The sequence below is a fragment of the Hirundo rustica genome, chromosome 3 (genome assembly GCF_015227805.2).
Source record: "Hirundo rustica isolate bHirRus1 chromosome 3, bHirRus1.pri.v3, whole genome shotgun sequence".
NCBI lineage: Eukaryota > Metazoa > Chordata > Aves > Passeriformes > Hirundinidae > Hirundo > Hirundo rustica.
This window is the reverse complement of record NC_053452.1, coordinates 35155032-35170645: the sequence shown is the minus strand read 5'-3', so window position 1 is coordinate 35170645 and position 15614 is coordinate 35155032. Positions and strand designations below refer to the sequence as shown.

Here is a 15614-nt window from a genome sequence, read left to right as displayed (position 1 = left end):
TTCTGCTGCTGCCGACTGCTACCGAGGCTCTGGAACACCGGCACACGGGGGCTGCGAGGTGACAGCAGTCCCCGCTGTGGGCGGGCAGCAGATCGCTCCGCTGCCTGTGCCCAGAGCTTGCCGTCAGAAGGAACGCGTGCGGCAGCGCCGCGTGGCGTGGAAAGTACAACGGGATACCGAAGTCACCTCGGAAGGTCGGATAGCTCGTAAGAAAAATCGTGTGGCAAAGGCACCTGCATGGGATTGAATGTCCTAAAAGAGTTATTCACAAAACAGCTTATTTATTATTACTTGCAAAATAAGTGAAAAAGAGAGAAATAAAAATTGAAGTGAGATATTTTCTTAAGACAGATTATTGTGCCTAGGAAGAAACTTGAAACAACCTTCTGTAACACTGCCTCAGTCTTTTTTCTCTACAAGAGTCTACTCATTTCTCCAGTACCCATCGTTAAACTGGTTAAAGATGTTCTGTGAAACATCCCCAAATACTGACCTGACTGTGGGTGAGAGGTAGGCCTGTACATCGAATTAAACCAGCAACAAGCCAGTCTTTAACCTACTTCACAGTTAAGCGTGCTTCACGATTAGGTTATGTGTATTTTATCCCGTTCCTGTGCATTTGCAGAGCATGTGATTTTATTATTGATTTAAAAAAAAAAAGATAAAATAATTTTTATTTTCTTGATTTTGAGTGTATCTGGTCCTTGGAGGACACAGTATCATTCATTAACAACAACTATCAGAACTGATCAAGTAATTGTACTCCATAAAATATATTTAGTGTCTCAGACTTCATTCTAAGCTCTTGGCTGTAATCAGTAAGCTTTTTTCCAGTGTATGGAAGAAGTTTGGGAAACTATTTGCAGAAAATAGATTTATGCTTTATAGAATCTGGATGACAGGCAAAAAATTCGAATTGCAGCTGCTGCCTCCATTCAAATTTAATGAGGAAATCAGAACTCAGGTGAACCACTGTATAATTTACTCCACAGTGTTGTTTGGTTACTTAATTATTGACATAATATCAGGCTTTTTGATTCATTTAATGTCACGGGGTATTTCTTCCCAGAAGAGGCCAATAGTTAGTTATTAGAAAGTGCACTTGCAGAAGTGACTTCACAGAAGAAAAATTCTACAATAGCACAGCTATTAGCACAGCACTAGCATTCTGCATGTAACAAAACTAACAGTCTTCAACGATGTCTTGTAACTGAGGCAAGTTTGAGGCCCTTTAGAAATTGCTAAAATGAGATTTGAAAATAACAGAAGTTACAGACTTAGAAAGAACATATTCTTACAGTATACACTTGCCAAAAAAGTGGAATTTCCAGAACTATGTGGTAAAAACATCACACTTTGTTCAATAGGTTGTTTGTAGGCTGATATTCTGAAAAACATGTGATTTTTTTTTTTTAATATAGCTGCGACCCAGCACCTGGAATAATCCCAAAAGTGTTGAGAGATGGATATTACTTAAATTATATTTTTCTGCCTTCTGTGCATCATGATATACTATATAAGTACTATATGTATTTTCTGTTTTATCATGATGCACAGAATAAAAAATAACTTAGAGGAAGTTGCATAACTATCTTCTCCAGAGCCATAGGAAACAGGCTGGATCTCACAAGTTCACAACATATTTGGAAATTTGCAGAAAGATTGCATGATTGGAGAAAAAAAAACCAACCAAACCCACCCCCTCCCCCCCAAAAAAAAACCAAAACAAAACAAAAACAAAAAACCCACACCCAAACAAGCGGGGGAAAAACCAAAAAAAAAGTTTTAACTTACTTTTTTCTCACTTTTCTCTGGCTAACTTAGAGCACTAAAATACAGAAATAAATAGATCTCCATCTGAAATATACCAGTATCTAACACTAGGCATGCAGCCTTGTCTCCCCACCTTGGCTGGAATGGGAACAATTTAACAACTCCAAGATAAACTTCAGTCCAGGGTATGCTGCCAAAAACAAATTCTCTGTAGATTTCAAAAGAGCAAATGGTGGGATATATTTTCTCATGCTCTTCTTTCTTCACTAATTTTAATTTATCTGATTATCTACTCTACAAGAATAAAATATTTGAATGGCTGTAACCTATACCTAAAATGACCAATAGAAATCATTTTAGTGGTTCAAAATCTACCTCCAAGTAGTAGTACTTCAGCCAAAGAGAGATACCTTGGATAGACACCTGTGATGTCTTTCTGCCCTAAGGAATTATTCCTTGACAGAAGCAGGAATAGCTCATACACTTCAGTCCAAAACACTGGGTTTTTTTTTCCTCCTTGCTGCATTAATTTTTATTTGGTTGGTTTGTTTTAGCAGTGATTGACATGATGATGGGTGGCAGGCAGTGGTCATGGCTGTTTTTTGGGAGACCCCTAATGCTGCCAGGTATGTAACATTAAAATGAGTCCTAAAAAAATAAAGTTTGAATAATTTTATCTTCAGGATGTAACTGCAGTAACAGAACACCCCCAGAGCTGTAAGCAGTCCAGATGCAGCCTCAAGAAAAATTGCAAATGGTAAGGCAATGGGGATAAGTAAAGAAATTATATTATTAACTCAGAATTAAAAGCAGCACTCTTCCCCAAGCAAAAGAAAAGCCACTTTGAAGCCAAGCAAATTTGCTCCAAATTTTTCAGGTCTTCACCATGACTACCCGAATTGGTTATGTGAAACCTCCTGGTTTTCACCATGATCTAGCAACACTAGGATAAGCAGACACTTTCAGTTTAAGCACATTTATTTAGGAAGTAGCACTTCTGTTTACATTAGTTTTAAGAACTTGAGTTATGTTCTTTAGAAACTGATCTATTTACATATTTATTGTTCCATCATCTGGTATATAACACCTGATGTTTTTAATTTTTTTTTTTTTTTTCTTTTTAACCAGCAGCAATTTAACAGGCTTCAAGTTTAATGAAAAGGCTTTTAGTTTTGGACATTTAATCTGATAAACAGACAAGAAAACAGTAATAACAGGACAAACAAAACATTTTATTGTGAGCTAAAGCTATGTGACTGCTCGTCATGCTTTTTTACATTGCTTATTAGTAAAATGGTGTTGAACATTTCAGAAAACATTCTTAAAAGAACAATGAAACGAAAGTGCTTCTAAACAACAAAATACAAAATTAATTCCATCCCAGACTGGAGTTGTCCAATATATTTCATGGGGGTGGGGTATGGTGTTTCATCTCCACCTTTGGTTTTCATACACTTTAATACAGGTTTCTGAAAAGTACTGACTAGCCCTTCACATGACTAAAAATTGGAATCATGTGGCTAAAACAGTTTGTGTATTTCCAGTCCCTTTGATGGGTGTGCGACTATTAGACAAAGTACTTTCTTCCCCACTTCTGATGGGAGAAAACCCCGCGTAACTGAGAGGCCACACCCTGGCACCTTTGAGGACTACGCCTGTATTAACCAACTACAAAGAACACTGACCTTTTATCCTCCAAGCCACTTCTCTGAAGAAAAGGTTTTTTACGAAGTGTATCTTATGAAGGCAAGGAAAGTCTTACAGCAAAAGCAGGCTGGTCACCATAGTTTCCAGAAGTAATGTCAAGCATTTTCAAATCAAAACATCAGACTTTGAAGAATCTGCAATGTTGAGCCAGTATATTGAGTCCACCAGAGGAGTGTATACCTTGCCAATTATTGCTGAACTCAGGAGGTAGTTATTGACAAGGTAAGAAGTTTCCACTCTAAGACAGTTAATGATTTACACAAAAAGCAGGAAAAACAAAACACACATTTCCCCATATTTTACAAGATGATTTTGTAGTTGCAGGAAGTAATGACAGCTTAACTCCCTCATCCTGCGAAATGATAATTACCATAAAGAAAAGATATTGAAAATTAAAATTAAATAAGAAATTCTAAAAGAAAATAGCTGATCAATTGGTCATCTCTTAGAATGTCTGTAGATCATCCTAAGCATGAAAATTCACATAGGTCAGTAAAACAACATTCTTCAACACTAAATAGCAGCTCAAGAGAAACTAATAATAAAACTGCCTCTAATTAGCACATTGACTGAGATAACTAGTTGCATTCACTACCTGCTTGCTACTCTTCATTCCATTTTTGATATCTGGTAGAAACCCCAACAACTTAAAGCATCACAAAAGCTTGAGGCCACGACAGAAAATGAATGAAAATCTGGTCAGGTACAGTAGCACTGGCCACCTCCCAAAGCTGCCACATGCAGAAGCATCACTAAAGCACTGGAGAAGCTAGAGAAGCACATCCTAGGAACAACCCTGCATCATCCATGTCTTGGGGAGGAAAGCACTATGAAAATCTAGGGCACCAAGTCTCACCATAGGTGATTAAGGAGAGACCCTAAGGAGAATGCTGCTTTGCAGTTGCAGAACAGATGTCTCAGTTCTATTTGCCAACATCTGACTTCAGTATTCCAAGTACTTAAAATTTCACAAGAGGGACCTGACAGCAGTGCCAAGCAGTGCTAAACCCCACTTGCTTAGAACAGAAAAAATACTACTTATTCTACACCAGGTGAAGTTAATTGAGTTATATGTATAAAAACTGTCCTTTTAAAAACATTTAAAAGAATGGAACAATAAAACCAGCAATAGCCTCTAATTAGCGCAGTGACAACCTACCTTCTCAGGTTAGAGATACCATTCTTACTCATTTTAAAGTGTTATTATCACATTTGTTACCTACATAAAGTTACAGGGCCACATTCAACAGAACTGTATTAGCAACTGGCTTTGAGTCAGTAAGACATCCAAGGGGCAAAATGCCTATTTCTGATAGACTGAACACTGTAAAGTTTAAGAAACTAACAAGATAGAGAAACTTATTTGTGCATAAATATCCTAGTTTAAGGCTTATTTTTAATATTCTGTGTTGGTTTTGTCTAAGCATATGCAGAGAACCTGTACAGGTTTGCTGTAGTTCACAGAAGTCAACATTAGTAAAGGGAGCACCATAACACACATACTCCCATTTTAAGGAGAAAGAGCAATCTATATACTATTCTTCCAGTGTGTTGAAAGAAAAATATGTGGCTCCTGCTTAATAAAGAGCAGGAACTTGCTTAACAAAAGCAAAAAGACGTATGAAGAAGGTTGTTAGAAAAATACAAAGGGGTTTGGGATGGTTTTATTTTCTCCCTCCAGTAACTGCTAAACTTGAAAGTCAGTAAAACACACTTGCAGAGAGCCAGACAAGCTGCTTAGCAATCATGTCAAAGAAGTGGGTCAAGTCGCTAATTCACTAGCAGTGGGCAGATTCACAGAAAAAAAAAAAAAAAAAAAAAAGGGGGGGGGGGGGAGAGAAAAAAAAAATAAAGGAAAAAAAAATGGTTCACAGGGCTAATGGAAGGGTAGTCTTCACAAATGTTAGAAGCACCCAAGCTGCTGTCCTGTTTATCCTGATTCAAGACATTCAAGAACCTGATTTTATAGAAAATATACTTGTAAAGTTCTATGCAAGTACTATAGACTTAGGAAAGGCAGGGCAATTTGAGGTTGTTCGAGGGGTTTTTGGGGGGAGGGGGAAGGTTTGGTGTTGTTTTTCTGTTGTTGTGGTTGTTTTTCCCCAGATCTGCTCTTATACACAGTTAATCCAATGTATAGATGGAATCAATGAGCTGGGACTTAGTACATGTAAAATGAGGAGTAAGATGCAAGATAATGCCTTAAGTGGAACAGAATTCTTCTTAAAAGACACTATTCAGAAAATAGCATGAGACAAGACATTTAAAGATTTATGAACAAAACAGCACCTGGCCATGGGCTAAGAATCCAGCAGCTGTGGGGAAAACTGACGTTGCAGAACAAAATTTTCTTATTTTTACTGTTTTCCAGCACTAATTTATAGGGCTGTAGTTCATCCACTACACAGAAAACAATCAAGCATAATAGAAGACCAAAAAGCAGCTGTACCAGTCACACAGATTCTCTTAACCTGAACTGGTTGTACAAATTAGTGAAAGGGCTGGGCCCTTTTCTTTTTATGTAGCAGCTGGTGATTCTGACTCTTTGTGCTGCATACTGGTGCTACTTTAGGAGATGGGGACTTCTATCTCAACATTTCAGGTGCCTATTCCCATGCCAATGAGTATGCATTTGAAATAACTAACCAGTATATTCCTCAGAATTAAGTGGACAAAACCAAGAGTTTTACAGCAATCATTTAGGAACACTCAAAACCAGAAGTGTTATCTTCAAAGTTCTCATCTGCAAAGGATCTCAAGGAATATTTACCAACGCTCTATGAATAAAACCAAGGCCCTTAGCTGCAGCTATTTGGCAGATGCTAATACAACAGTAACACTCATGCTTAGCACTATGAAGAATATTACAAATATGGATCAAGTCAGCCAGGAACCTCCAACAACAGAGATGGCCTACTGAAGGCAAAACTAAGGCAAAGCAAGTCATGAGATATAAGAATCTTTTTTAGCATTTCTCCAGAAAAGTGAATCAGGGAAACTGAAGTAACGTTTCATTTATGTAAGATGTACATTTGAGAGAGTCCTATCCTTAGAAGGCTAGAAGTGGTTTGGTTAGACTATTTCAAAAGGCAGAGTAGTGGAACACAATCTTCTCTTATTTGATTGCTTTTAATCTTAAAATCAGTTAAAAGCATCTCTGGTTGAAAAAAAAAAAAAAAAGAATCCCGAACATATTGCATATGTGCATCTCAAAAGTTGGACAGAGCTTCTGCTATTTAGTACTCAATACCACACAGTGAGCACAGTCCTCTCAGAGTACTACTATACCTACAACTGCATCTATCAGCTAGGGTTGGGGCTTTTTTCATATATACATATGATATATTATTTATAGTCGACTTTCAGGTAAGTAGTTCCAAAAAATAAGTTAAATGAAAAACTAAAAACAAATTTTCTGTTAAGACAAAAAGCAAACAACATTTACAACTCATTTGCATTAAAACATTAAACAAGATACATTTTTGCACTTTCATTAAGTTGGGAGAGGTGTGAAAAAAACCCAAACCAACCAAAAAAAAAAAAACCCCAACAACACACAAACCTGCTTTAACAAGGGACTAGTGTTCTGCCTTGCAAACATCTGTGTTTAATCTGTGTAGAATTTGTAAACAAGATGTTGGGCCTTTAGAAGTAAAGGCAAGAATGCTTTCCTTTATTATGGTATTTAAAGGCTATCATTTAAGAGTTTGGTTTTTTTAATAGCTTGTCACTTATGTAATAAAAACAAGTATTTGTACAAAGTTGCAGTTTCTTTTTAAAAAAGCAGATCAGTTGAATGTTTCATACTTTAATATATAAACTGAAACATATGAAAGCTATAAAAACATTAATGTGTGCCACGTATTAAACATGTAGCCTCATATTTTAATGCTTACATGTGGAGATTAAAAAAATTATCACAATGGAAATTTTACTTTCAATTATCATAAACAGACCAAAATACAGAGCAGAAACATCATTTCTGAAACTCAACAATTAGCATCACTTACTCTCTCAAACATCCGCTGGGCTTTAAGCAGTACACTGTAAGCATAAGCTAACATTCTACCAATGAAAGCGTTACAAAATGCATTAGGAGAAAATACTGCCAGTAAATTAATAACTCAGTCTATTCTTTTATTTAGTAATTCATCTTTCAAAAGGCAGTTTGAATTGGTTTTATAAGGTTGGGGTTTTTTGCTGTTCTGCTATCACAGGTCTTCTTTAAACCTGTCCTGTGAACAATTCAGTAACATTACAACAAAACAAAAAGACAAATAATAACAGACTTTTAACATTTTAATTATTGTAATTCCCCAATGCTGTTCTTCCACTCTGCACAGGGAAATTGTTTTATTTGGCACATTAAGGATAAAAAAAGTCAAAAAAAATGAACTGAAGTTTACAAACTTCCAACTGAACACCATTGTTCCAAGTTCATTGTTCATCGGTGTCATGGCAAAATTAAAAACAAAAAACCACACACACAACATAGGGAAAGGTCCTCCAATGGTCAATATCATCAGAGCCTTATAGATGAAACAATATACATATATTAATGTTCAAACCAGAATCGGATTGCTAGGAATCTCATCTCAAGTCCTGTTGTGCTCTTACTTACAGTGTGTAAATCCTCCCTAAAATGGCGAGGAGGCTTGGATGAACACATTTCACATTGTGTAATTTTCTTTTAATCTCAAGTTTTAATGCAGATACTTAGATATCTGTAAAGTCCTGTAAACTCTGGCTGCTTCCCAGTCGTCTGCCCCAACTGCTCCGCAGGCAGCACCATTTCACTTCAAGTAGTGTCTCACACTGTGGTATCTCCAAAGTCCTTGTTCCAGCGAATGTACGCTTCCAGGGTCTGCGGGCTCAAGCTGCGCTTGATCTTCTTCAAAGATTCCGTGAAATCCGACAGTTTGATATTTCTCATCTAAACAGAAAATGAAAGCCATCAGGGCCACAAGCTTATTCAAGAAGTACTTAAGTATTCACTTTTAACAAAACACATCCTACGAGTGCTGCATCTTGATGTAAGAACAATTCTTTACTACAGTGAGAGCAGTCATTCACTGCAACAACCCCCCAGGAGTGCAACAGAGTCTCTGCTGCTGGAGCTTTTGGAGATATGACTAGGCAGGGTGCTAAATAATCTCATCTAAGTTCCCTTTCCCACAAAAGGATGGACCACATCATCTTTCAAGGTCCCTTCCAAACGGGGGTGTTCTATTATTCTATCACCTGATGGAAGTCTTGTCATATAAGACTACCAGTATTTACCATTTTTAATAAGCTAACACTTGCTAATAGCAAGATCTGCCTTGATATTTAATAGCTCATGAGACTGTTTCATTAGGGGGTGTGAGCTGGTGCATAGGAGGACATCACAACAAGTTACCACAGATGCTGTTATTCTCCTGCAACAAATCCTTCCAGCTTGTAGCTTTAGCCATGGCCTCAGGCTAAACACAATTTCTCAGTTGCTTTTTAAGTTTTGCTTCATTTTCCCCTGTGAAACCATTTCATGGTTTGCACACACATGAACAGAAACTTTCGTACACAGGACCAACTGCCTTTTTTTTTTTTTATGTTTACAGCTGCAGTTTGTGGTCAGGAGCTTAATCTTTTTCTTTATGATGGTCCATGTGAATGAATGCAAGTATTAAATCTATTTTAGGTTCTCCCTAAGTTAACTTGCTTTACATAAAGATGGGGCAGAGGAGGTAGATGTAATTCCACATAATACTTCTGAGAATGCTCTTGGGAAATAACACTGTGAGAAAATAAAAGCCAGGCCTCTGATATCACCAGGTAGATAACAAATACTGTTCAGTGTGAAGGAAAAGGACAGGACAGTCAGCTGAAATGAACAAAAGAGAAAAAGAAGTGCTCTGAACCCTGAAACCTAACAAACTATCCATGAACCTCAGACGTCTGAGGGCAGATCTTCTCAAACTCTATTCTAAAGAACTTTCTTTAATGAAGAAGTGATTAAAAAGGATAATACCCCCACAAATTATCCTATTTTGTAGGATACTACACATAAAAAAAAGGGACTTTAAAAGTTTCTAGTGAGAAAAACTTCTATTCAAAGGGGAAAATACAGCTGCTAACAGCTTACCTCACTGGCAGACATGTTCTTCACCTGTTCTGGTTTTAATTCTGTAAAAATAAAGATAAATGGGCGAGTTTCATCAGAAAACTTCCGTCACTTCTGACAACTAAAACAGGTTAAAAGCACTTCAATTCTGGAAAAGAACCCCTGCAAGCTAAAAATTTTACCTTCCTGCCACAACACAGTCTCCTGTACAGAAAGATACATAGTGTTTTTGCCTCCTTCTTCCCCATTTATCAGCTCCTCAACCAGGCTGCTCCCACACTCGGTTACTGCAGATGCAGTACAAAGTGGTGGCAGAATTATTCCTTCTTCCTGAAGTATGGAAAACAGCACACAAGCCAACAGAGCTACCTTCCCCCATACTGTTTGTGGTACCCACAACCTCCCTACTGAATTTCACAAAACAGGAGATCACTCAGCCAAAAACTCTGAAATAAAATCAGCCAGGGCACACCAGAGTGCTTCTTGCCCTAGGGTGCACTTCTGGGATCAAAATATTTTTGTATCATTTGCCTTTTTTTTTACCTGAAATGCTCTCATGGTATCAACGTGTAAGAACAAACATTTTGCTGTGAGGGTACAAGAAAAAGAATCTAGGCAGGCAAGGATGGTATCACAAAACACTTTCAAAAATATATTGTTTTATATGGAATACAGGAGCAAGTAAAAGAAACGTGTTGCACAATGTTACACGGTCTCTTCTTGAAATGAACTTGTGTGAAGTGAGTTGTCAGCGAAGTAAAGCCTGCATACCTAAATGCATACATTATTAATTCCACCACTCTCATTAAATATATTCAAATTCTTAGGAGACATGATGTCTCTTATGAGAGCCATTTAACGTGGTTCTGTTTCCCAGTTATTATGCAGAATTGTGAAAGATGTGCTTTACAAATTCAGCAGCTGAAATCAAGTGGGTAAAAAACATTACATTCCAACAGCTGCTTTCAAAAGAGGCAGTGCACTGGCAAAAAATGCATGCTACAGGATTTAAAAAATAGTAACACAAACACAGCCACAAAACATGAATAGAGCTCTCCTTCCATTAAACAGTTTAAGAGAGTTGCAGTAATTTTTATTTACACATTAACAGGCTGGTATTACAGAACACTTCTGCTCTGCCTGCCTTCAGTACCATTCTGTCAAGTAGGACAGTATGTCAACAAACAGAAAACTAACACCAAATCTTCACAATCTTTTCTACACAAAAATCCCACTACTCATCTCCACTAAACAAGATCAGTTCCCTCAGATATGGCTACTGGACATGTAACTAGCTAGTTAAACAGAACAAAGACAGGAGGTATTGGAAAAATGTATTCACATTAAAACTGTGGGTTTTTCCTAGTCATGCATGTCAGGAAAAGAACAAATGTAAGTAAAACTCTAGTTCATTCAGAGTTGTCATCTGGATCACAATTCAACATTAAGAGTTAAAATTATAAAAAGCTACGCCATTCAAACTGTATCTAGAAAAAAAGCATAAAATTGCTTGTTTCAGTTTTCCTTCCCTTAAGACTTGAAAGAGATTTGACCCATTTATAAAGACAAGTAATGCAATCAGCAATTGCCATTCAAGTAACAATTTAGCTACAACAGAACTGACACCAGCCTCAGAAAAACACTATTTAAAAACCCTACGAATCAGTGAGAAACACTTCACACTGCTTTTCTCCTGACACAAACATTTTCTGTTTCACATGAGGAGATGCTGAAGGTTTTTGTGTGAGTAAATCTTACGAAGATGCTATTATGAGGAACAGACTAAAATCCAATGTAAAAAGTTAACTTTTGGCGGTTTGAGAATTATAAGCACATAAGAAAATACATCTCTAATGTCAAAACATCAGTAAAAATCTCTGCAGCTTACCTCGAATGGGGCCCAGTGCTGCATCCTTTGCTAATGCTGTTAGGTCACTTCCAGAGTATCCATCTGTCATTCTTTGTCAAAGGAGAAAGTGGGGTCAAGAAGGAAGGAAAAAAACCAAAAACCTGCTTCAAACTACATCAGTTTAATTGCAGATAATCAAAATGTTACTTAATCAGAAGCATTACTTTGATGTTATTTTGCAAGGTTAATAAATCAGAAGTGCATCCACTATAAGTGATCTATATTTCACTGTAAGCGATCTTTCACAGATTCAAGTACAGATATTCAAGTCCCAAGTAACATTCCAGAAAAAGGTAGCAACTAGGATTTGTAGATGAAAACTGATCCCAAACACATTTATTATTTCTGTTAGGAGAATTCTGTACCAGTAGTTTATCAACATTTGCCAATTACAGTAAGACCAAAACCTCAGCTGTCCTGTACTCTTTCAATCCAATCCATAAAATGAGAGAAACCAATACCACGTGTTTAATATGATACAAGGTGAACTGAAAAGAAGGGAAATTCTGCTACCCACTAGGGTTTGTTTGTCTTATAAACCTGACAGATCATCCAAATCCTCAGAACTACATGGTAGGAAGAGGAAAATTTAAAAAAAAAATCAAACCAAGGAGCCAAACTCTGTGGGAGCTGTTCCAGAATCAGACTTAGTATCCATGTTAACCAATGAAATACTTTGGAGAATAAAAGCCTCCACTGAACCAGGAAGCCACCAATACAAAATGCCAACATAAGTGAAAATAAGTAGTACAGGTTACCTAAAGGAAAGTTAAAAAACAAAAACACCACCCTTCACAGAGCAGTGGCTAGCTGCAGCAACAAGAGCTTAGTCTTCTAGAGATCATGAAGTCTGTTACAGTTCATAGAAAAAGTTGCAGAGGAGCAAAGGAACACAAAATCATAATGGAGGTTAAATACTTCTCTCTTTCAGAACTAAGAAAGATGGAAAAAGAAGCAGGCAGGACGCTCAACTTCTGCATTTTCTCTAAACCCTTTAAAAAAGATGTACTTAAATTGTATTTGTGACATGGCTCTTACATTTGCAGTTAGAATACAGGACACTGAGTGTGTTTTTCCTCCAGTTAGCTATTACTGCAGCCTAAATGTGACCTGAGCTAACCACCTCCAAGCACAGAGGGAAGGTATTCAATGGGATTACACATCAACTTTTGCAACATTAATAAGAGGCTAACAAATGCTATATCCAAACCTACTGTACTAACCTCTGGTGTACTACCACAAAGAGAAACAGACTGAAACACATCCACCTGCCTATCTTTGATATTTTATGCTCTGTTTTCACTCCTTCCTGACCGCCTGCTTTTTAGTTCAATCTCCTTCACACCCATTGTTAGATTTAGGTGACTAACAGCAGTGTCAATCTCAATGATAAAAAACATAAAACAACTCCGTTTCATAACAGGAGGGAAAAATTATCCCACATTTTCCCAATCAAATTTGAAAGTGAAAAGAAACTAAAATTATCCAGCACTTGCTCTGCTGGGTTGGTAATAAATACATTTAACAAGCCTAGCAAGGCACCAGCAAACAGAATTTGCCTTTTATTTGAAATTAATGCCAAGTGCAAAACTGGTGCTATTGTTTTGCATCAGGGAGGAGAGCTGGACCCCTTGAGGGATGGGTGGAAAGAATCATCCTCCTCCCTCCTCCTCAAAGGAAAGAGCTGATGAGCATGTTTCAACAACAGAAACCTGACAGGGTGTATCCTACATATGTAGATATAAAAACACTTTCCTACAGCCTGACAGGGAACCATCTTCCCCAGATGCATGCAATTCACGTTGTTGCTGTCGGATGATTTACATTAGTTACATTCTGAATGTATGCAGTAAAGGAATATATTTATTTAGTATGGTTACAAAATACTTACCTAGCTAGTTGAGCCAACTCTTTTTGGGTTAATGGACTTCCTTGCTTGCTTAGAAGATTTTTTAGTAAAATCAATCTTGTCTGAAAAGAAGATAGAACTATCAGATGTAAAACTTGTTTTCACAGAACACTTAAAATTGTGTTGCAAGAGCAGAACTATGCTTCTGTCAGTTTTGCTTTTGTGCTTCACCAGTTTAAACTTGCCTGTAGTGCTTCTGCAATGAGACTGTAAAATATCATCTCTTCAGGAGCAGAGATAAGGACTGGGTAAAAACAAGATCAAGAACCTAACTATCAAGAATAAGTCATTAGAATCTTCATCAAAAGTCCTGATCTCCTGTTGAACTGAAAACCATTAGGAAAATGACTTATCTTTTGCAATAAAACACTCTCCCTTCAGTCAAATAAATATGCTCCTATAAGTCCTGCTTCAGACTCGTCCACATCTGCCAGTCTCTAAGTCAAGAAACACTGAGTAACTACCACCAGATTTGCTACTAGTATGAGTGGAAAAAAAGTTAAATTAGTTCCCAGAATTAATGCACAGTGTACATGGTCAAGGTGAGCCAGAAGTTAGTTCACAGTATTGTAACCATCCAAAAGGGCAAGTTAAGAATTGCCTACAAGTGTTTTAAAAACATGAGTGGAAAACATACTTACTTCCTCGTTTGGTAAAGACACATATACCCGTTTGGTGAATCGTCTGAAAAAAAACCAAACACATACACATTGTTCACACTATTCTGTAACTATTTAGCACATACAAATCTAACATTTGGTTTGGTTAAATGACAGAATTTCACTTCCATCATCAAATTCTAGGAAGCAGAACTGGAGACTTGGAAAAACCACCACCAACCAACCAAAAAACAGGTACAAGCCACTGGTGCCACCTTACTCTTATCTGAAGTCATAAGACTCCTCCCAGAGGGGAAACACTCTAAAGGGAGAAATACCATGACTACCAGCAATGAAATGAAGCATCCCTTAAATTTTATACAAAAAAGTCTTTGGAATCATTTCTTCTGGCAGTGCTGACATAACTATTTTCCTCAATCAAGAATGAAAAGAGAATAATGTATGAGTACTTTTAACAAAAAAGTCCTAAGGCAAATCTACAGCAAGATCTGTAATTGCATGGGATGTCAGAAGACAATATTCACAGAGAAGAAATACTGGATTTCTTGTCAATCTGGAATACTGATCAAATTTTCTCCTTTATTCTGCCATTAAGATTCAAATAACAAAAAAGCAAAATATTAAATTCAAGAAATTTTAAAAACTCTGATTTGGTGTCAGTACTACAGGTACTACTGTTTCAGACAATTCCAAGACAATCATGATTGTGCAGATGCATCTCAAAAGAAAAGAGTAAAGCTCCTCTTTGAGAGGTTAAGTAATTTAGCCTCGATGAACAGCTTTTACTTATTACAAAACTCCACCAAGATACTAGGCAAAATCCATTCTTCATAATGAATATCATCTTACTGTTAATTCAGAAAAAGAGATGCTTTGATACCTGAGAACAGCATCATCAAGCTCCTGAGGCCTGTTTGTTGCTCCCATCACAAGTATTCTGTCCTCTCCAGAAGATTGCACCTATATAATGGAGGAAGGTAAGACAGCTTTCCATTTACACAGTCTACATTAATTAGAAATACCACAAAACCAGTTGCAGACTTGCCATGTATTCAGCACACTGATGGGATCTTAATATATATATGAAACATATATATCTTATATATGTATGTTTTGGGTTTTTTCCCCATTAAGGTAGGTTTAAAATATCCCTCAGATAAATGTAAAGTCAAACCAGAAAAAGGAGCGGGGGGAACAACACAACCCAAAAAAGTTTTTCTGGAAAAAACTGAGACTATAAAACTATAGAGGGCATGCAAACGTTTTGTCACCAGGAGATAATTATGCTGAAAAATCCAGAGACTTTCTGCTGTTCTGGGGTTTTAACACCAAACACTGTTTTGAAGCCTATAGGGTGAGAATCAAAACTTTAAACTGAAGTATAGCCAGAACTGCAAAACCAGAACAGAGATCCATCTAACACAGGCCTTGCACAAATCCAGTAATCAAAACAGGCTATAAAATAATCAGAGTAGCAGAAAGACACAGCAATTTCCTTCCCAATTCACTCATTTTATACCCAAGAATATGGAGAGTTAGAGCTTCTAAACTTCAGAGAAAGCATTGGGCTATCAGAGACATTATTATTCACTCAGT

The 15614-nt window shown here is 37.1% G+C and overlaps 1 protein-coding gene across 4 annotated transcripts in view; it reads right to left on the bottom strand.

Moving 5' to 3' along the window:
• Window positions 1–2844: 2844 nt before the first annotated feature.
• Window positions 2845–15614, bottom strand: part of SPAST (spastin) — a 38774-nt gene continuing 26004 nt past the window's right edge. For all 4 annotated transcript variants that reach the window (XM_040058809.2, XM_040058811.2, XM_040058810.2 and 1 more), the window contains 6 exons: window positions 14899–14978; window positions 14040–14082; window positions 13381–13460; window positions 11469–11539; window positions 9602–9642; window positions 2845–8413 (listed from right to left, as the gene is read on the bottom strand). In XM_040058809.2, the coding sequence (XP_039914743.1) occupies window positions 8291–8413; window positions 9602–9642; window positions 11469–11539; window positions 13381–13460; window positions 14040–14082; window positions 14899–14978 (438 nt within the window). In that variant the 3' untranslated portion in view covers window positions 2845–8290. The remainder of the gene's footprint in view (window positions 8414–9601; window positions 9643–11468; window positions 11540–13380; window positions 13461–14039; window positions 14083–14898; window positions 14979–15614) is intronic.